Consider the following 22,445-nt stretch of genomic DNA (forward strand, 5'->3'; position numbering starts at 1 on the left):
AACTCTATTTCAAATGATTTCAGTATGAATCGAAAAAAAAATTTAGGTTGCTTTGGTAACAACAGCTTTGAAATGCAAGGGGGGAAAAAAGCAATTGGTTAATTTCAAAATATATAAAAGAAGAATACAACTTGGTTTTAAAATAAAAGAATCCTTTAAGCCTGAAGAAAAGAAAACCTTTAAAACCTGCGTTGACAGCAAATAGTATAACGGCAAAAAACAAAGTTTTTTTGATTCAAAGTTCAATTTTAGCAATTACATTTAAAACGTGAAGAAATAATAACTTTTAAGCTTTTATCAGTATTAATTCAAAAAACAAAGATTTCTTGAAATCTTGATTACAATACGCTTATTACTTCGAGACAATGGAATAAAGGCAAAGGAGCTAAGGCATTATGACGGTTTCCTCTTTGCCTGTAGGGTTGTTTATTTTACGTAGTATTGAAAGCGTGAAAGCAAACTTCAAGCTAGGTAAAATAAACAACTTTACAGACACAGAAGCAATCTTGGGAAGTTCATTCTGTGGTTAATAAGTAAAATGCAATATTTTGATGTTGAGAAAAAAAGATGCACAAATATGCGGCAGTACATAATCGCACCTCATTAATTTTTTTTGAACAGATAATTGGCAGAAAATGCGTAGAGAATTAGGATACTTTTTTTTGCAAAGCAAAAAAAAAATTTTCTACATAAAATCAATTTTCCCAGATTTTTTTTTATTTTTTCGAAATTCCCTGACATTTCCCTGATTAATAAAGTTCCCTGACTTTTCCCTGATTTCCCTGATCTGTCGCCACCCTGTACTGGATTAGAGAATGCTCTTACTTTCTGTTAAAAGGGGAGGGGGTGAAGGAATGGTTACTTTCGGGATTTCAGGATAAATTTACATTAGGACAATCCAGTTAATTTTGAAAAAATATTTAATTATTTTTATTTTATCATTTAGTATGATTAGCAGTTGGCAGCTCTGTTCTAAAGCAAGGGTTATGTCTATTTTTAAAGTATCATCTGCAGTTTCTGGTTACGGAATCATGTCATTCACACTGAAAGAGAAAAATATTAGCTTGAAATTGATACCAAATTCAGCTTAATTGGTTGAAAAATCAAGAAACTAGAGAGATTTTCTGAATTCATGCCAAAACGGTGACTCTGAAAAATGATCAAAAATCGAATTTTTGAGAAGATTCTCCAAAGGGTAATTTTTATTCAAAAAATCTAAAAAAATTAATTTGGGCTTTTCTTAGATATCTGTTCATAAAAAAATAATGGACAAAATCTGAGACATGACAGCACATGGCATTGTGCTGTCATGGCATTGTTAGGCAATTTGACATGAAATGACCCTAATGGGGTTGGAGATACCAAGGTTTGACTGTACGTAAATGATAACTGGAGACAGAGATAGACATTTGTTGATGCACAGATATAGATGTTGGTTAAAATCATTTTTAAACTGCAAAACCTATTCAAGACATTGCCAAAGGCGAGTCTTGATGAAGGAAGGCGAATAACATAAAAGGGGAATTGCAGAAAGAACAATCTAGTTGTCAAAAGCGGTCAGTTTTAAATAAATAATTGCTGGTACATTTTAGACAAATGAATTATTTGTAACATATACATTTCAGATTTATGAGAATTCAGTGGCTGCCGCTTATATGAATCACGTTTTTTCTAAACAATTTTGATTCCATAAAGCGGCAAATTCAATAAAGCTGGATTTTGCTCTGGTTTAGACGACTTAATTCATTAAAGTGATTGATTCATTACCCGGCGTACACTGTATTATCATAAAATGAAACTTCAATTGCAGGAGAAGTCATCTAATATTTCAGTAAAAACTTTAAGAAATAATAGAGTTTGAATTCTTACCTTCTTTCTCGGAAGTGTGCGCATCTTTGAACAAGTTCAATGGATTTTCAATCTGTCTCACCTGTTCAATACGATGAACTTTTTCACTAAGTCTTCTCAGAGCTTTAACAATGCCTGGTGAAAACATAGATTATGAAAAAAAATCTTTATTTATATACTCTTACAGTTGCCTTTAAAAAATTAAATTAAGTATACAAATCTCTGATTGTTAATGGTGTTAATGTTTGATAGTGAAAGATTCGAAATTACACTATATTTCTCTTTCTTTCTTTTTTGCAAACAAATTCTACATTTAGCGAAAAGTCTTAGTCTCTGTCCATTACATAATAAACTGCATAGTCCAAAACCTGCTCAGTCTCTGAGCAGTTCAAACCTGTTATGAGTTGGAGTTCTAGAGAACAGAGACCTCCAGTTAATTACATCGCCTAACTTGAACAATCCTTCTATCATAGTAAGATAAAAACATAAAGCATCTGCACACAAAACTCCAAACTATCTGCAGGTATGAAAAACAACATACAGTGAAAAGGCAAAAGTTATTATTAATACAATGTCTTTTGCTTTCAATCATGTATCCATGAGAGCAAAAATGTGAACTTTTTCATTAATTTATCAACCTATTTTGAAGATAATCAGTGTTTAATATTGATACAGTGAAACCTGTGTAAGTTGACCACTTGTGGTACACTACTTTGGTGGTCAACTTACAAAGGTTGATTTATGGGTCATTCTCCTGCAATGAGGAATTTTGCAATCCTGAATTTTTAAATTTTGAACTTTTCAAGAAGGATGCAATTTGGCATTTTTTTTTTAGAAAAATAAAGTATGTATCTTATTAAAATAGCAATAGTTCATGAAACATGTACATTTATTTTGCAGATAATGATGCTTTAATTTGTAAAAAGGACAAAAAGTGTCATTACTATCCCATGTTAAAAAACCATGTAGAAATTCCAAAAAATATTTCTTTTTTAGTGGTTTTAAGGTTTACAATTAAGTACTAGCAATAGCCTGATAGAAAATATGAGTAAAAAGAAATATATCATTTTAAGTCTTTTAATAAATTTTAAAATATTGAGATTTTCTTTTTTAAATATACTGAATTCATTACATCATTCATTTTTACTTGTTCAAATTAAGTCTTAGAACCTAAAGTAAATATGCTTTCTAAAATATTAATAGAACTAACTATTTAAAATACATTAAAAAAATTGAACATTAATAATATGAGGACAAGCAATTCTGTAGCAAGGACATTAATGACTCTGGAAGGATGGTAATGATGTTTACAAGTATAAAATAACTTTAAATAAACATACAATAAAATTAATGTCAAAATGCTATGTTTTTAAAAACAGAATATTATGATGTCAATATTTATGTATTTATTTTGCATATGCTGCGAGTTTCTCTACCAAATTATGTTCCTCTTTTGCTAAAAATGACTATAGGAGGATCTTTAATAACACATAAAATCTCTTCTGTGGCTATTTAGTGCTTGTCCTCTTCTGTAGACCAACAAAATTATTTTTTGTTTTTGATCTGGACATAAAGTGGATTCTCCGACTATTACTTTGGTTTGAATCAACAACACCTGCAAATCAGGGTCTGAATTAGTTATCATCCTATGACACATTTCATTCAAAACCAATCAATTTAAAAGATAATGTACTTTTCAAAATGATAGTTAACTGGGAATCATTGACAATTAAAAATAACAGCAACCACTGCCCAACAGGTACTTATTATGTAAGATAATTTTTAAAAAGTATGTTTAAGAAAATTATGCATCTAAGATATTAAAAACAATTCAATTTACTGAATTTGAAGGTAAAAGTGTATATAATTAAAAAAACAAAGTAAATAATTTTATTCTATCCACAGTTTGTCATTACCATCTAAATTGTTATACTTGGTGCTGGATGGTAATGATATTTCACTTATTTTTTACCTGGCATAAACTGAACTGTAGCTACCATTCTAAAAATTTTGCACATTTTGATCAAATGTTCATGTAAGCAAATAAAAAACAAAAATGCATAATAATATTTAAAATAACTATCAATGGGTATGGATGGTAATGACAGCAATAAAAGTTTTCTACTTAATTTTATATCTACACATCTAAGCAAAATGCAGGAAGATTTCCACACAGTAAATTTTTGCCTTTCAAACAAACTTAAAGTAGCTGCTACTAAGACTGAACAGTTTGGGTTAATAGTGTCACCCAGTGGTTATGAATGAGTGTAAAAACTGTTGGCTGGTAATGATGGAAAATGTCAGGGACAAATTAAAACTGTTTCACAAAAATTTCAGAATTGTAATCAAACAAAAAAGAAACTGTTTTGAATTTGATTATGTGAGGCAATTATGAAAAAAAAATTTCAAGACATTTTTTAGTTTTATTTGCAGTATAGTTAGATCACAAAAGACAAACAGAGTTGAGGGGCAGTGGATAGTAATGACTTTTTAGTATTATCTTTTTAGTCTCAACAAAAACAGGTATTGTCTATCACTGTTAAATCTATGTTATTTTGTTTAGTAGAAGGTGATAAATAAAAAATATTAAAAAACAAAATTCTTTTTAAAGATTTATGAGGTTGCAGAGAACATGTGACGGAAAATTCCACATTTCTAGAGAATGACCCCTATATGATAAGAACTAATTCTGTGCCTGAAAAAAGCAGTCAACTTAGGTGGTCAACTTCACAGGTTTTACTGTATTAACAATTATCAGGTGATGCAGGCATGCACATTATCCACCTATGCTTACTATAAACCAATTTCAATAGGAAAATGCTCTGGCATAGTTATTTTATCATTTCCTTCCTAAAACCTTTCTTTTCATGATCAAATCTATTTAAAAAAAAATTTTAAGAGTAAATAATAATTTGCAAAACCTAAAAAATTTTATGTGTTTATTTTTAAATGTATTTAAATTTATATTTAGAATGATGCAATAATGAAAACACAAAATAAAGTGACAAAAGTTTAAATCAAGCATTTTATTCATTGACATTTTCCACTTACAAAAGTGAAATAGAAACAAGTACTTTAAGTTTTATATAGAAAAATTATATAACACAAGTTTTGTCAGACAAGCAAACTACACTATGATATATCTGATGAAAGTAGAAGAGTCGGAGCTATTTTTATACAGCAAAACTAGGAATATTTTTCAAGCATCATTCGTATTTCTTAACAAAATTAGCAAATATTATCTTTGAGAGTGAAAGAAAGACAAGCAAACTTGATTATTGCCTCTGTGTGTAATTGTTTGTAAAATGAAAAGAAAAAAAAATATTTACACAGTAAGTAAAAGTCTCTCATTTAAGTTATTGGTTATACACAGTTGCTATTCAAATTGTACAAGATATAAATTACAGTGGTGCAACCAGAACTTTTTTCTGGAAGGGGGAGAGGGTTGTTGAGATAAACAATCTACTGTGAAAGGAGTTCCTCCAGTTAGCTCATACTACTTCTTCAGAGTTCGAAAATATCATGATATTTTCAAAAATATCGGAAATATCCGATATTTTGATATCGGATATTTCCGATATTTTGATATATATCAGATATTTTGATATCTATCTGATATTTTCAATTAGCAGAAACTAAAGCCTTCAAAGTATTAAATGCATCCTCAAATCACTCTTAATTTTCTTACATTATAATTACAATATGTCGAGTTAAAATTAAGGTTTCTTTCATTGTTTATATCTAATATTTCATTTTACATTTCTACCTATTTTAATGGGGTTAATTTAGCATTAGCTGTTTATCACTCATTTTTCTTCTGTTAGCTACTTGTACAGTTATACGATTCAGAAATAAAAAATATACATTGGTCCGTGCACAGTCACGAGACATTTTCTCTTTCTCTGACCAATGTTTAATAATTAATTAGGCACTTTTAATATGAATTGAAACTGGTACATTAGTAATAATTTTATGAGAGTAAAATAAAAAAGGAATATTATACTACCTTGTTATATTAATGATGTATAACACATCATAAAAATATAGTACATAACTTTTTAGTTATTTTTAATAATAAATGAACAATATTACTATGATTAATATAATTTTTACATTGAAAATACCGTAGTTTAAAAATAAATATCAAAAATATCAAAATATCACGATACTTTTAAAATAAATAGTGGATATATATTGTGATATATATCATTTGATATATATCAGCAAACCCTGTACCCCTTAAAACTTGATGTTTTGTAACCTAGTGGTTAAGGTCACTATCTTTTACCCAAAACAGTCTGTGTCAGGTTTGATTCCTGACAAGGGCCATAGGTTAGATCTAACAAACACTTAGCGATGAAAAAAAAATAGGGTACTTTTCTAAAGGTTCTGCTTGGCTTTTTTTTTTTTTTTGTTGGCAATTTTAATTTATTTATAGCAATTAAATAGCTGTCATTAATGAAAGATGAAAATTCGGGAGACTCATGCGTAAAATTAAGGAGACTTTGCACATGAATAAATTTTGCGACAAAAGTTTTTAGTGCAAAAAGGATTTTTAAAACACAAGTTGAGATTTCTTTCAATAAGTAGATACAGGGCCCTTAATTTGGATATTCAAGTTACTATTTTTAACATTCCTAGCAACAGGTAAAAGTTTAGGAAGTTCAGAAGAAATTTTTAATTGTTTTACTGCATTTTTGGAGAAATACAGCTTTTAAAAGGATGGAAAATGATATAAACATATTTTAAAAATATCGGACATATAAAATTTTTTATACATGTGTATGAAAAGATTCAGTTTTAGTGATCTCAACCTCATTGGGTTTTTTCTCAGAATTTCTCACTAAAAATTTTTTTGGTTAGAATTTTGATAAAAATATGGGAGATATTTACTTTATTAGAGAGTTTGGGAGCATCAAAGTTCAACTGTTTCCTGAATGAATCAAAAGAGTTGGCAGCAATGCTATTTGCAAACCTAAAAATTTTGTTTATGCCGGCATTCAACAACTTCTATTTCTAAATTCTAGGGTTGCCATATACTTGTAGATACTGCCAATCAGTTTAAGCAATTTTTCTATTCTCGCCAAAGCAGAAACAAGTCCTCAAACCAGGGTTTAAGCAAAGTTCAAAAGCTCTTCAGAAAAAAATGGAAAAAAAGCTTTAGCAAACTCCTAAAATGTCAATGATTAGCGAATCCATTTATATTTCTTTCTAACTGCTTCATCACCAGTTGGAGGCGAAATTCTATATTCAGCTAAGACATCTTTAAAGAAAGAATAGATAGCAGCTAATATGTTTTTCAATTTTGAAATACAAAATTTAGAATTGAATTAAGAATTGAGAGAACACAAGGTTGATTTTTAAAATTGCAAGAATGCATTCATTCTCGGGACATAATACACATTGAAATGATTGACTGTTGATTTTAATAGTAGCTTGAACATGTTAGCTAAAATTTATAATAAGATTAAGTTTACTATTGCCATGCTGGCTTCCGGTCTCGGATCGTGTATGGTTTGACTATTTTTTTTTTTTTCTTATTTGAACAAAAAAGCGAAAATGCATAGCTTCATTTTTGTAATTTAAATAGCAATCTAGCATTTTGCGAAAATTGTGACATTAGTGGAAACCCTGCGTCAAACCAAGAGATGCAAGTACCTTTTAATAGAAAAGCACCAAAAATACCTTGACAACTAGTTCTTTTTCTTTCAGAATTCATGCTATACTGAATTCTCCATAAACTCTGAGAAATAATTTCTCTGGCCCCCCAAAAAAATTTCAGGCTCTTAAGATTAAATTCTTCTTGCCTCCATTCATGGGTAGAGCCCACACTACTTCTCTTATACTATATGGCAATCCTAATGCCTCACACTAAAAGGCAATGAGTTATTAACAAGGGTGACTTTAAAATGTTAGATACATTTATGTTATAAGTACTATAGTCGTTTTGATGGTGCTTATTTTAGCTAATTGTTTACTTTTGATTTGGCAAAAACAGAAAAATATCATTTATGCTGTCCCAATGTTTAAATGACACATTGAATTAACTTTTATTGCTTTATGTATTTGTATGGTAGTTTTTTTTTTCGTACTTTAAATGAAGTTTCTTATGTTTTTAATTTAGTTGGTATATTTTATGAAACTTTTCATGTTATTCAATGGGTTTTCTTTAATTTGATGGATATTTTTTTATTTGAATGGTTTGATTAATTGACAGATTATTTTTCCTTTAAACAAAACTTTCAAGACCCATTCCTATGTAACTTTGAACAAATATGGAGACGATATATAAAATGGAAAATAATCGCTAAGTTTAAAAATACATCAAGTTAAAATTGACTGTTGTGATTAAAATTTGCTCTAAAATGTTTGTGCATTTGCCTTTTTCTTGAAAATTTATATTTTGTATAGAATTTTTTTTTGAAAAATTGCATTTATTACTATTTTTTACCAGGTATAATTTTCTGAACTCATTCCTTCTCTATCACACAATGGTCTGAGATGCGTTCATGTTCATAATCCAAACATTAATTTTCAGGTAAAGCAAAATATTTGACCACAATTACAAACAATTAGCTGAATTCAGTACTGAAATTTATCTACCTAATTATATGTATTTTTTCTTGACTAATTTTATAGATTATTCTCCGTCTCCTCCTCTTTCTCCCCCATTAAAACTAAAACCTTTTGTTTCTAATGCATTGAATTTCGTGTACATGTTTGTGTGTATAAGATTGATAAAAAATTCTTTTCATGAGTAAAATAATTTTTAGTTATTAAAATGAAAACTTCTAACATAATGATACTGTTCGTTTTCTTAACTGGAACCTTCTACAAATTTGCGTATGCGTCAGAATTGCGAATTTTTTTCAAAATAATGGTTGGAAACCTGAAAGTAAAAGGATGCAAGTTGGAAATGCAAAATAACCTGTTCAGTAGTTCTTCCTAAGTAACGCCAAAAAACACAGATAGCAAGTGGAAAGTGCCTATCCTCAACCTATCGCCCCTTTTTAAAATGGAATCAATCCTGAGTGTTAGTATTTCCTTTCGAGAATGGTCAGAATCTTCTTGCTTAAGACAGAAAAAAATGTGAACTTAGAAGGCCGTTCTGAGCTCTTTGGAGGGTATTTCAATAATTAGGAAATTGGTTCCCAAATTTAGCATAACACCAAATATGGTCATATCAATTCTTAGATTTGCTTAGGTGGTTTCTTATTTCCATTCACATATTTATTTCATTATTTTCTGTTGTTTTATTCACATTGTCATGATGGGGGAAGGGAAGAATTAGCATTAAACTTTGGTACCAATCAAAAAGATTACTAATTTTACGAATTGCTGTAAGCATCTTTTTTTTACACCCCTCTTCCCTTGTTTGCACCCGATCACACAATCAAATGGGAATATACAAAATAAATGTGAAGGGTACCCACATGTAGCAATTTGAATACACACAGGAAAAAAAAGTATTATCATACAATAATTTAAATACATTTTACCTAAAAATAGAATATATTTAAGATAAGTCGTCATCAAAATTTACAAGTAAAATTTATACAAACAATTCATTAGTCCTAAAATTATAGTGGGTACACAATTTGAGGAAACATCCATCAAACCAGTTTAGGCAAAAGAATTTCCTAATGGCAAAGAGCAGAAATCAATTACCTGCAGTGATTTGTAAAACCTTTCTTACAAAATATAAAATAGCAATTTACAAATTAACATTTTACAGCACCTATAAATTAGGTTACAATTTTTATAATGCATACCATCACTGTATCATCACTACAGTCAACTAGACAGATACAATTTTGAGTGATATTGCTCATGAAGAGATCTTTACTTTTTGCATTAGTGTTTAAAATGATAAGTTACTATGCAACTCTAATTTTCAGCTTTAAATTTTTGAAAATGCACATCTTTAAATTCATCACGTAGTAGATTATAACTAAAATTTCAGACAAAATTAGATTATAAATTTTACGATAAATTGTTTCATACAAAATATTTTAGGAAATAATTAACCAAATACTTCAAACTTAGCTTTTGCATGAGTAAGGATATGGGACTTCAAGTTAGTTGACTGGGCAAATTTTTTATTACATTCATCAAAGGGGCAGACATAAGGCCTGTCGCCCGTATGAATGCGGACGTGAGTGCGTAGATTAAAGTCTAAGGAGAATCTTTTCCCACACCCTTCAAATGTACATTGAAAAGGTTTTTCTCCAGTGTGCACTAGCTGGTGCCTCTTTAGTTTTGAGCTCTCCACAAATGCTTTGCCACATTCAGCACAGACATGAACTCGGGGCCCATGTGTGTGCAAGTGTTTCCTCATGGCAGAATTATCTCTAAACATCTTATTGCAACCTTTGTGTGGGCATGCTATAGTCCTGGCAATGTCGTCATTCTGCTTACGAGGCTTCATCTTTGCGAACTCTGCCAACTGCTTAGGATCGCTTAAGTCCACGCCAGGTATTCCACCAGGCAAGGATTTTTTCCCAGTCATGTATTCCGTGTAGTCCGGATCCGGTTCAGGATTCATGGAGTCATCAACAGACATCCCTTTCCGATCGTCATCGCTACCGGACGCCCAAACGGTCACCGAGAATTCCCCTTCCAATGTTTTGATTTGCACTTGCTTGCGATCCCATTTTCTGGCTGCCCTTTTATTTTCAGTCAACTGCTCTCCACTCAATTTCCCTTTATTTGTCACTTTTTTACCTTTCCTTCCTCGCTTATTCACAGGTCCAGCCCCAGAGTCTAGGTTAACATCCGCCGAAGACACTGGTATCGTCTCGTAAGCAGACAAACCTTCCGATTCAGAATCCGCACCGACTATTTCTTCTTGTGGTTGAAGAATAATGCCTTGGCTACTAGCGTCTAATAATGGTTGCAGAGCAATCAGAGGTTGTTCTTCAGTCACTTCTCCAGTTGAACTGACGGTTTCAACTGGCATACCAACCAAAATATCAGCTATTTCAACTTCACGAGAATCCGATACTATCACTTCGGATGCTATGTCAGTAGCCCCTAAGTTATTCATGTTCATATTTACATTACAGTTTCATTTAATTAGTGCGTAAAAGGGTACATAAATTTCAAATACGTAGCTCTTAGATTAATGTATAACAATAAATAAACACAATTTCACTCTGTATAACGAAATCACAGTAGAAACAAGTCTAGGTAGTCGATTTTACATTTAAATCATCAGATACGTACGTTCACCTTTTGAGGCTTCGTAATCAGATATCTCGTTACACAAACTACGTCCTTTGCAGGAATTCATGTTATTATGTAATATTTAAACTTTGAAAAATTATATTCATTTGATAAAATGACAAGCAAGTACAAAATCGAACGGCTTTCGTTATGCGTTAAAAGACATCTACGATAGCAACAGTCACCACCATTTTCTTTTTAGTCTCATTGCCAGATACTACAACTTAAACTTAATAATAAAATTAAAATAATAATAATAAAAAAGAAAGAAAAAAATCGAAAAAAAAAATAATAATTTGAATTCTGAAATTTTGAATTCAAATTATGTAGTTGCGACACGATCCTACTCATTGGAGTTATGGTTTCTAGAAACGGCTCCTGTCCCCTCAAACCTGCCCCACCTCCTGGGCGGTTACGTGTGTACTGTCCAACCACGGATTGCGTGGAATTTTCAAACGTCCAGATAAGACGAATTCTCTGTGAATAAGGGGGAAAAGTAAAAATTTGATGAGCGTATTCCGCTCATTTGAATGAGACTCTGCTTCTCAAAAGTTGACATCGGTAAAAAATCATAGATTTGTCCATTTCCAGCTGTAAAACGGATGTTTGTCTTTCCATACAATCCGTGGTCAGACAGTATATTGGTGTGTGAAGGCGTGTGTGTGCGTGCATGTGTTATGCGTGTGCGTAGACCGGTGTGTATGCACATCGTAGGGGTGTGTGAGTTTGTATGTGTGAGAGTGTACATGTGTATGAGCGTGTGTGTTTGTACGCAGTGGGACATGAATCACACTGAACGTACTCCAATTTTACGTTTGACACCGAATCAAAAACTTCACGAAAATGCTTCCTATTGAACATTTTCCGACATCATTTTTCATACATTTATATTGTCCGAAATTCAATTTAGTTAGAATATCTTTATTCTCGTTCATACTATATCTATACCAGGATCTTTCCCACAATTATTTACAAAATGCTCCTTTCTTGAACTTGAATACGAGTCTTCCGAATTCTACAAATTATAGAGGGCTGCGATTATTTCACGCCTTGCCTCTGCTACTAATATGTGATGTGTCTCTCAAAAAGTTCCTCAGAAGTAGCCAGAACAAGGTCCAACCGCCAAGGAGTTTACTAAAACGATGTTCTTAAAAATTCAGATACAACCCAGATAGCATGATCACTTGCGACAAGTTTGATTTTTTCTTGATATTATCTTGTTGTGTCAAACTTGACGTGACTGGTTAGCGGCAGACTTTCAGCAAGTTGGGCGGCACCACCGTAAACTACTCTTGCAAACGCTTGTTTGATGGACACTTGCTTCAATCCGGACACCCAGTGCATGCGCGGTAGTACATAGTCTACGGTTCGGCGCCAAACACGGAGAAGCAAACGAAGCACAGGGAGCCATGATGGATTGACGAAGTATGGAACAGCAGAGAAAAGGTATTTGGCTGTTTAATATTTATTCAAATGCAATTTTCTTTAAATTATAATTCAGAAGAATGCACTGGCGTTTATATTTTTTTACTATCACGATTCGCGTCAAATCATTTCTTTGTAGCGTAGCACATGTTTCAAGCTCAATGTTACGCGTTTAAACTTGATGCTTATGAATAATTTTGAACATATGCATACAGGATGGCTTGAATACAGTTGGTAGCAATCTTTATTTGACAGATTTTATCAAACCGCATTTTTTAATTCGATCGACTGTCGATGCCTTAAAACGCCAAAATAAAGTTTCAAACTCTATCTCAAATATACCTTAGTGTTTTTTTTTTTTTTTTTTTTTGGCATATTGAATCCTTTCTTTAAATTAAAAGCAAATTATTTCATGCAAATAAAATGTAATGTTTTGTTGTAAGTCGAAAATTATTTTTGGTGTTATTAAATCATAACGTTCTTGTAATTAACATTTGAAATATTAATTGGGAACTTCGAATATTCTGTGCAGTATTTATTTAATTAATATTCAGCTCATTTGTATTTTTAATATTTTTCATAATTAGTCAATTGCATGCAGGGCAAAGTGAAATAATTCATTTCCTTTACTTATTCAATCACTTACCAAATCACCTACGTATTCATTAATTAACTAATTTTTCCTTAATTTAATAATTCACTTTTTCACTTATTTTCTTATGCATTCTCTCTCGATTTAATTCACTCATTTATTTTCTTTGTATCAATTAATAAATTAATTTATTTATTAGTTTATTGTTTCATTATCTTTTCATTAAGTGAATTATTATTTATTTTATCATTATTTTGTTCGAAAAAATTTCTCACAATCAAATAGAAAATATTTTATTTTTCACTTTGTCCCATGAAAAAAAAAAAAAAAAAAAAAAAAAAAAAAAAAAAAAAAAAACTTCTGCTTTTTCTTGAAGGCTAAATTTTACTGCCAATAATAAAAAATAATGTTTTAACGCAAGTTTTATTTTATGTGTAATGTTATTTCCTTATATATTGCAATTTAAAACAAATTTCCTATTTGTTCATTTTGAAAAAGCTCATCTTAAATATTTCGCTTTGCCCCGTATTCCCCTACCTATTTATTTTGACTTTTATGTTTTATATTGAAACAGTTCTTGAATCAGGTGTAATTTTTTGTCTGATTAATGCAATACGACAAATTCAAATATTTTTATTAATATAAAATTGAAAAAAAAAAAAAAAAAAAACTGGGCATTTAAAATTTTTATTCCGACATTTTTTTTTTTTTTTTTTGTTGTTGTTTTGACAAACATACCCAGCAGGGCATGTTAAAATTTTTAAGAATTTTGTAGCCCTGATCTATTATTGTATATTTAAATTTGTTAAAATTCTACTTGAACTTTTCTTCTTGTTAAACTTATTTAAGGTACCATAGAGTCTCGAAAATCAGATGTAGTTGGGGCTCATGCCTCCTCGGATTACAACGTAGCAAAGTATTTCAATTTTCAGATGTTAATGAAAATCATTTCATTCTAACTAAAAACATTAAGCACCTCAAATAGAGCAGAACCAAGAACTTTTAAGACTTTTGTATTTTGAATATTCGGTTTGTCTGCTGAATAGGCAGTGTACTGAATACCAACTGAATATTCAGTGTATCACTAAAGCGTTAGTTTTGCTTCAATCTATATATTAAATAAAATTCATAATTTTGTTAATTCATTGCGAATTGTATTCCTCTTTAGTCTTTTCCTGAATACCTGGTAAATTTATCCATTTTACCACCCTGGCAGTGCCGACGAGAGGCCATGTCAACTTAGTCTTAAACTAGCGACTTTAACAAGCTAAATGGGGGGATGGGGCCCGGCGATGAAACCGACAAGTGGCTTGCCTTAGCTCACGGCTGCCTTGCACCCTGGATCAATCGTACCTTTTTTTTGTAAAAACTTCTAGACAGAATAACTACGAATATACTATTTGTTCTTCTCATTGAAGAAATATTTTATACCAAATTAAAATGCAGTAAATTAAATGTATGATCTTTTGTGAAATATTGATTATAAGCATTTCAAATGAATGTGTTTTCTTTACCAGTCTTCAATCCCAATTTTCAAAATATTGGTGTATATTTCATTCAGTATAAATTTTGCCCGAAGTAAAATACTGCCATTATTGTTATCAGGGACCCTCTCAGTTTCCTGATAGGAAATTCAAATTTTACCGACTAGTGAAATATGGTTATTCACACTTGGGGGGGAGGGGAGGAGACTTGTGAACATGGCATGTTTTACATAACATTAATCTTGAAAAAATCTCAAATAATAGCAGTCCCAGTACTCGATCTCTTGGACAAATATTTGGAACAATGAGATTTATGTTTCTCAGGTCGAAACTTCTTCCTTTGAGCAGCTGTTTTATGTAATTTCACCGTTTTCTTTTACTTGGGAAAACATATTTCAAATTGCTTAGTCAAACTTCATTATTGCAAATCATTATATTGTTCTTTAAAATATGATGCATGTCCTGCATTTTTTAATCATGTTCATATGAGTCCCAGGCCTGTTTATATGTTCTCCCCAAAAAGGGCACATGTAAGCAATTAATGACATTTTTTAAAAAGTTCATGACACAAAGAAAAGGCTACCTATTTAATCTTTTAGATATTTTGGTGTTGCAAAATTGATAATATTTTTTTGAAAAATAAAGAAATGTAAAATATTGTTCTCATGTGTCCCTTTCCCCCCTACAACCAATGAAAAGGAATATTTGGATATTTAAAAACTTGCAATTTTATCTCCAGATTTGCCAAATCATCAGCTAAAATTTGCTGAATATGGGATTTTGATTAATACCTCCTTTCGGGGCATTCTGATTTTTGTAAATGTATGTACTTTTCTTGTGGCAAAACTTCAAGTAAGATGCAGTGCACATATGACATATTTATGTGTTCACTTTTTAATTGTTTTGATTTTGTTCTTGCTTTTGTAATCAAGTATTAATTCTACTTTTTCCTCCTTTTTCCGAAAATGTCCTACTTTTCGACACTGAAAATGTTCTATGAGCTCTGTAAATTTTATGCCATCTTTCTAGACATGTTTGTTGCACAGCATGATTTACATTTGCACTGATTATTGTTAATTATTTTGAGAAGCTGTTGTAAAGAAATGGTTTAAAATTTAAAAACATTTCTTTGAGATCTCTATACCAAAAAAAAAAAAGGAAAAACATAACTTTTGTGTTTAACACGAGGCTTGAAATATACCTGTGCAGAATGATTATTCTGATAATTATTGTAGGATGTTTTACCTTTATCGAAAAAGTTTGCTTGAATAATTTCTTTTTTGCCTGTGGATTGCCAGATGATTTCATATGTTTAATATGTCTTTATTTCGGAATTCAAATTAAATTGAATGTATCCTAGCTTAACTGTAACTTAGTTTAGCTTCTAGCAATAACTTGTTTTTATTATTCAAAATATTAGCTCCATTAATAATATTTGTCTTCAATTTTAAAACTGGTTATATTTCCATAAAATAATTTTAGTCAACAATTTCAAAATAGTATTCTTGTTTGTTGACTTTGCTTTGAGCTCTGGTTAAATGTATTAGCAAATATAGCATGTCCTGTTGTTTATTCTTATGTTTTTTTTATTATAGCTGCTTGTCAAAGGGTGTATAAGAATATATGGCAGTTGGCATCAAGAAATAATGTGAGTTTTTGAGTACAACATTTTTATTTTTATTAATAAACTTCATAAATAGGATTTTTTAAAGCTGGGTTGTCAGGTTGTTTACCATATCTTAGTAACCGCAACCTATCATATTTCCCAAGTTTTATTGAATGGCTTTATATAAAGTATTCAGCAGCAGAATAATTACTTCCCCTCTTATTTGCTTTCAAGGTAAATATTCATTTTCAATTTACTTTTAGGGGTCAAATAGGTGTGCATAGATAATACTTAAATGTATTTAATGTTTGGTAAAAATGATTTTTTTTTAAATAAGTGCATTAATTATAAATAATTTGGTTAAGTTAATTGGACAGACTAGATAGTAAACAATTGAAAATAACATTAAAAAAGAATATCATGCACTTGTATATGAGGTTAGCTCTTTTTGAAAATCTTGTATATACATCGCATTTAGCATGTAAGCTAAATTAATGCATTTCGGCTATATCAAATATATATGCTAGCTTGAATTTTGAAAGAAAAGGGAGAAAACACAAAAATTTTTGAGTATGCACTGAAAATCATATTTTAAACTTGTCATTTCATTTTACTTCCTATCAAGTTTAGACCAACCAATTACCCATTTAAAATTTCAGCAGGATTTATGACAGCTATTGCAAGTTTTTAATTTGTATGTTTTTCAGTAAGCTTTTGTTCGCAAGCAAATTTGAACAATTGGAGTTTTTTAGTTTAAACCGGCATTGTATTTCCGTCATGTTTACAAACCTAAGCTTGTTTGGAAGTAATAAATCCTACAATTTGTGTGGGGAATGCTACAAGTAGGTGTTGACAAGTCAGGATTTTTGCTTTGAGGAAAACTCACCAAATTAATTTTTTTTTACTATTTATGGGGAATGTGAAGGCTGGATTATGCTATTAAACTATCATTTCTAAATTTTACTTAAAACAAAGTATGTCTTCTTTCAATCAAAGATTTTCAACAAGCGTGAAATATTCAGTATTAGTGGTACCCGCACGGCTTTACCCGTAATAGAAAAATTAAAAGATCTTTTGGTTCGCCTGTATATTTACAAATAATATATGGTGAATTTTCTCGCCAGTTGACTTGTACCCATGTTACGGTTCCACGTTATGATAATTTTGTATCTCGCCAATTGGCTTGTGCCCATGGCGAGGTTCCACTTTATGATAATTTCGTAATTTACTCGTTCATCTTACTAAAATTTTGTTCTAAAAATTGGAATAGAAAAAGAACCACATCGAATTTTCGAAAAATCGCTTCAATGTGCACATCCCCATACTACAAACTAACTTTACCAAATTTCATGAAAATCGGCCGAACGGTCTATGTGCTATGCCCGTCACAGAGATCCTGACAGACAGAGGAACTTTCAGCTTTATTATTAGTAATTTTTTTTAAGTTTGCTGATACAGTGAAACCTGTTAAGTTGACCACCTGCGGTGCACTACTTTAATGGTTAACTTACAGAGTTTGATTTATATGAAAAGGGCTAATTCCGTGCCTGAAAAAAGCAGTCAACTTAAGACAGGTGGTAAACTTACAAGGGTGGTCAACTTCACAGGTTCTACTGTACCTACTTTTAGTTATTCTCTTAAGTGTTTTGTTAGGTGCTTGTTTAGGTTCTTTCATACATAATTTTCATCATGTTCACCAACAATTCCATCAATGTTAAACTTAATTTTTATTATTATTTTCATTCTTTAGCTGAATTAAATTTTGAACTTCCATATGAGGCAGTGAGATTGCAAAACTCCGTAGCTCTGCAAAAAAAGTTATTTTGCTCTGCATTTCACAGTCGAGCGTCCAAAAGCATGAGGCGTGACATAGTGCTTAAAACTGTCTTATTAAGTAAAAAATAATTATTTTTATGCAGTGTTTAAAATGATTATTATAGCTCAAAAATAATTTTAGATAAGTGTTTTTGAGATTTAAAGTTAGTTTTTTGTTGAATTTTATGCAAAGTCCGAGCTGCTCCTCAAATTCACCACAGATCAGGGTTGAGTTTTGGACTGTCTAAAACTGGTTTCGGACAGAACAGGCGGTTTTTACCGTCCAAAAATACACTAATCTGTCAAAGTATACTAAAGCTAAAAGTGTTATCAAATCAACTCATATTTACTGCAATATTAATCATGCATAAATAACAATAAGTCTTTTAAAACATGTTTCAAAAGTGAAAATGTCTCCAAAAGTACTAAAACTTACCAGCAAAGATTCTTCTTCATTTTTAATAGAAGTAAAAAACAGAAATTGTGTGGTAACAAAAGCTCTCCATTGAAAATATATTTCTCTTTAAGTTAACATTAGCAATTGGTGGTTTTCAAGTAGCACCTTTAATGGGAGTAGGGTTCATAACTGGGGAACTATAGTTTATGTCTGTCTTTAAGACTACTGTTAGCAGAATTCTTTAATGAAAGTAAAACTTATAATTTTTCTACAATGCTTTTTTTTATTTTAGGACACAAAGACGTGAAGAAAAGTGTGAAGAATCGATGTATTATAATATTCTGTAAATACTGTTGGACAATTTGTGTGTAATTATTGTTAATAAACAGTCTGTATTGATTTATTATAACTGTCTTTTTAAATTTATTTTGTGTTTGCTGAGAATAGGGTTACCACAATACTGAAAAGTCTCCTTAGAGTAAAAGTTTATTTAATTGATGCTTGTGCCATATATTTATATCATAGAAAAAAAAACGTACAAAAAATAATTTACTAGTAATTTTTTCTCTATATAATTTAGTTTGAATTGTACGTTTTAACAAGTATATTTTATTAAAATAATAACAAATATTAACATTTCTGGAGAAGTCCACTGTATCAATTCAATGTTATTCGGTACAACTGGTACAATTTGATCTATACTTTACTTCCTGTGCTCAAATTTGTTAGAAGGTCGCTATGAGACCATGAACTAAATGCCAGTTCAATATCCAAAAACAAATTAATTTATTTAATATAATGTTACGTTGAATTTGGGATTTGTTTTGTGTTCATCTGCTTGATAATCAACTGTTCTTTATAAAATTAGATGAATGTATGATCACACATTAGCAAACTTTTTACGCCTGAATCAGATCCTACATAGTAAATAATAAAGTAAAAAAAGTCTTCAAATTTACTTGCAAATTGGGCTTAAATTTACATTTACCTGTATATAATTAACATTGTATTTACAGCATTCGATGAATGCATGAGAATTTTTGTTAAAGAAAAATGAAATGCCCTATTCAAATTTTAATTGGTAAATAAAGCTAGTACAGTGAAACCTGTATAAGTTGACCACCTGTGGTGCATTACTTTAGTTGTCAACTTAAACAAGTGTCAACTTACAAAGGTAGGTTTATATGATAAGGACCAATTCCGTGCCTGAAAAAAGCGGTCAATTTACACAGGTGGCCAACTTCACAGGTTTTACTGTATTACATTGTGTAAATTGGGATATAAAATTTTGAAAAGGTTTTAATCCTTTAATAAAAAACAAGTGAGAATTTGTTTAGAGAAAGACATTTATAAAATTAACAGTTGTTTAGCTTTGCGTTATAATTTCTGCAAATTTTCTGAAAACAAAAGTTTTGTTGTATCAAATTTTTGTGAATCAGATCAAAGGTACTGTTAACTTATTTCAAACTATTACAAACTTCTCTTGGATGCATTACATAAATATTCATTGTTTAATTTAATTATATTTTTATAGTGTAAAATATTTTTCTACAGTTATTACTAAAACTAAAATTAATTGTTTGCTAGAAATACTACTAATTTTGAGACCTGATTTTTTTCAAAGGAGTGTATTATTATAAATTCAATTTTTTAATACAATAAAGTTTGTTGGATTAAAAATATCTCTGCAATGAATACAATAAAAGTATGTTCTAGTTTGCAGTGAGTTCACAATACTTTTTGTTAAAAAAAAAGGCTACTTATTCACTAATTTGTGGAAAATTTGGTACAACAAACTTTTCTATTAGTTTGCAGAAAATTTTCAGAATTTGATGCACCTAAGCAAATTTGCAATGAACCTGCAACAGTTTGATATGACTTACAGGACAAACTTGCTGCAAGTTCAGTTCGTGGGGACTACAAGGCTTGCATCAGACTTGCAAACTTGTCGCATCCATTATGATGCAAGTTTGCTGCAAACAAAAAAATGCTGTGCAAATTTGATATGAACTGGTAGCAAATTTGATATGACAAAGCTCAGTTTGAAGCAAACTTGTCACAGCGAAGCTTCAGTTGCTTTGAACTTGCAGCAAGTTTGATACCACAAAAATGACTTTCCTACTGGTTTGCAACGAACTTGCAGCAAACTTGATAAGACTTGCAGGACAAACTTGCTGCAAGTTCACTTCGTGGGGAAAGCAAGGCTTGCATAAGCTTGCATCTCGTTTGTATCTGACTTGCAGACTTGTCTCATCCAATTTGATGCAAGTTTGCAGAATTGCAAAGCAAATTTGTTGCAAGTTTGCTGCAAGCAAAAAATGCTATCTGGGAAGCATTGACAAACAAAATTCACCAAAAGAGAGAGAAAAAAAAATGAAACAACATGCATGACATAAACAATGAAAAGCCGAAGGGAGAGCAGTACAACCATCAAACACAAAGGGAAAAAAGAAAGAATGCATGCAACACCAAAAGAGCAGTCAAAAAAAGAAAGAGCATAAAGACTGAGCCACCCCACAGGGGAGAAGATCGTATCATGAGCCAAAAAATTGCCGTTATAACTTATATGTTGTTCTTGAAAATATAGTCCAATAACTTTTCTATGGCTGTATTACTGCAAAAGTGCAGAAAATGATCCACAATTTCCATCGCCCCACATTTATCGCAATTTGGGGAATTAGAGGACTTAAGTTTGAAAAGCTTGTTTAGTGATAATACTATCACAAATTAATCTATTTAGGAAGATTTCCATCTTTCTATTTTTAACTGCATGATTTGCTTTAACGGAAGGAATTTTTCTATTTTTAAACTTTGCAAAGTATTTAGATTTCTTCCATTGTTCCTGATGTTCATCATTTTGCCTACTTGTTAAAAATCTACATGCATCTTTCCAAGTTGTGATGTTTAAGCTTGGGATGATCGAATTATTTGTTGCCTCTTTTGCAAGTGCATCTGCTTCCGGTCTAGGAAGATTGGGCGCCGTAAATTGGGCGCCGGGAACTTTGGGCGCCGAGCATTTTGGGCGCCGGGAACTTTGGGCCCCGAGCATTTTGGGCGCCGGGAACTTTAGGCGCCGAGCATTTTGGGCGCCGAGCATATTGTGCCCAGTATTCCCGCGGGGTATAAAATGCTCGGCGCCCAATGTTCCCGGCGGCGAATTTTGAAACGCTCTCAATGCTTACGTTACGGTAGCTACCGGTTAGTTAATCACGTGACAGCTAATGATCACGTGCTCCAATCAACTGCTTAGAATGGTAACCGGTTGATCATATAACGCTGCGGTGAGTAACCGGTCGACCGGTGAGGTTCGTCGAACGCAAGGAATGCTTGCGTTCGACGAGCTCAACTGGTAGCTACCGGTTAATCGATCACGTGACATCTAATGATCACGTGCTTCAACCAACTAATCAACATATTAATACTGTAACGGTTGATGATAGAACGCAGCGGTTAGCAACCGGTTACTCAGTGATCGACCGGTTAGGATCGCCGAAAAAAAATAATTACAGTACATTGGCGAAATGAGAAATGAAAACGAGCGCGTTCTATTAAACAGCATGGTAACCTGGATACATTAAAGCAACCCCGAGTAAAATGTAAACAGAGCCGCCCCTTTAAATTGTGAGGTAGAAATTGCAATGTGAAATATTGCTGTTTAAAGTTTTAGTTCGTTTTAATTTCACGATTTACCGTTTTTGTGTTGTGAAATATTTCCGTTTTCGTAGGGTTTCTTCGGAAAATTCTGCTTGCTGTAAACATTCGCAATAAACTCACATTGAAAGAGACGCAGAACAGATTCAAACATGGTAGATAATACATGCTGTTTCAAAATGAGTTTCTTTGACTGTTGATTTTTTTTTTTATATTCTTGAGAATGGTAACTGAAATACGATCTGAGTGTGCTTCTTTTAAGTTGTTGATGTTTTAATTTATTGGTTTTCTCTGAACAATATTGAAGATTTTGGTTAGTTCATAAAGTTTTTTAACAATAAAAATGTCGTGAGAAAATCTGTAAAAAATACTACCATTTAATGATCTAAGAAATACATTTTA

The 22,445-nt window shown here is 31.3% G+C and overlaps 1 protein-coding gene across 1 annotated transcript; it reads right to left on the reverse strand.

Moving 5' to 3' along the window:
• Positions 1-9,871: 9,871 nt before the first annotated feature.
• On the reverse strand, positions 9,872-11,253 carry LOC129233915 (transcriptional repressor protein YY1-like). The gene has a single exon (XM_054867840.1). The coding sequence runs from the start codon at positions 10,898-10,900 to the stop codon at positions 9,872-9,874; it is 1,029 nt and encodes a 342-aa protein (XP_054723815.1). The 5' UTR covers positions 10,901-11,253.
• Positions 11,254-22,445: the final 11,192 nt, after the last annotated feature.

This window comes from Uloborus diversus, unplaced genomic scaffold (genome assembly GCF_026930045.1).
Source record: "Uloborus diversus isolate 005 unplaced genomic scaffold, Udiv.v.3.1 scaffold_803, whole genome shotgun sequence".
NCBI classification, from domain to species: domain Eukaryota; kingdom Metazoa; phylum Arthropoda; class Arachnida; order Araneae; family Uloboridae; genus Uloborus; species Uloborus diversus.

What these genes read in the sequence shown, in the direction of transcription:
- LOC129233915 (XM_054867840.1), bottom strand. Translation starts at nt 10,900, where the DNA reads ATGAACATGAATAACTTAGGGGCTACTGACATAGCATCCGAAGTGATA.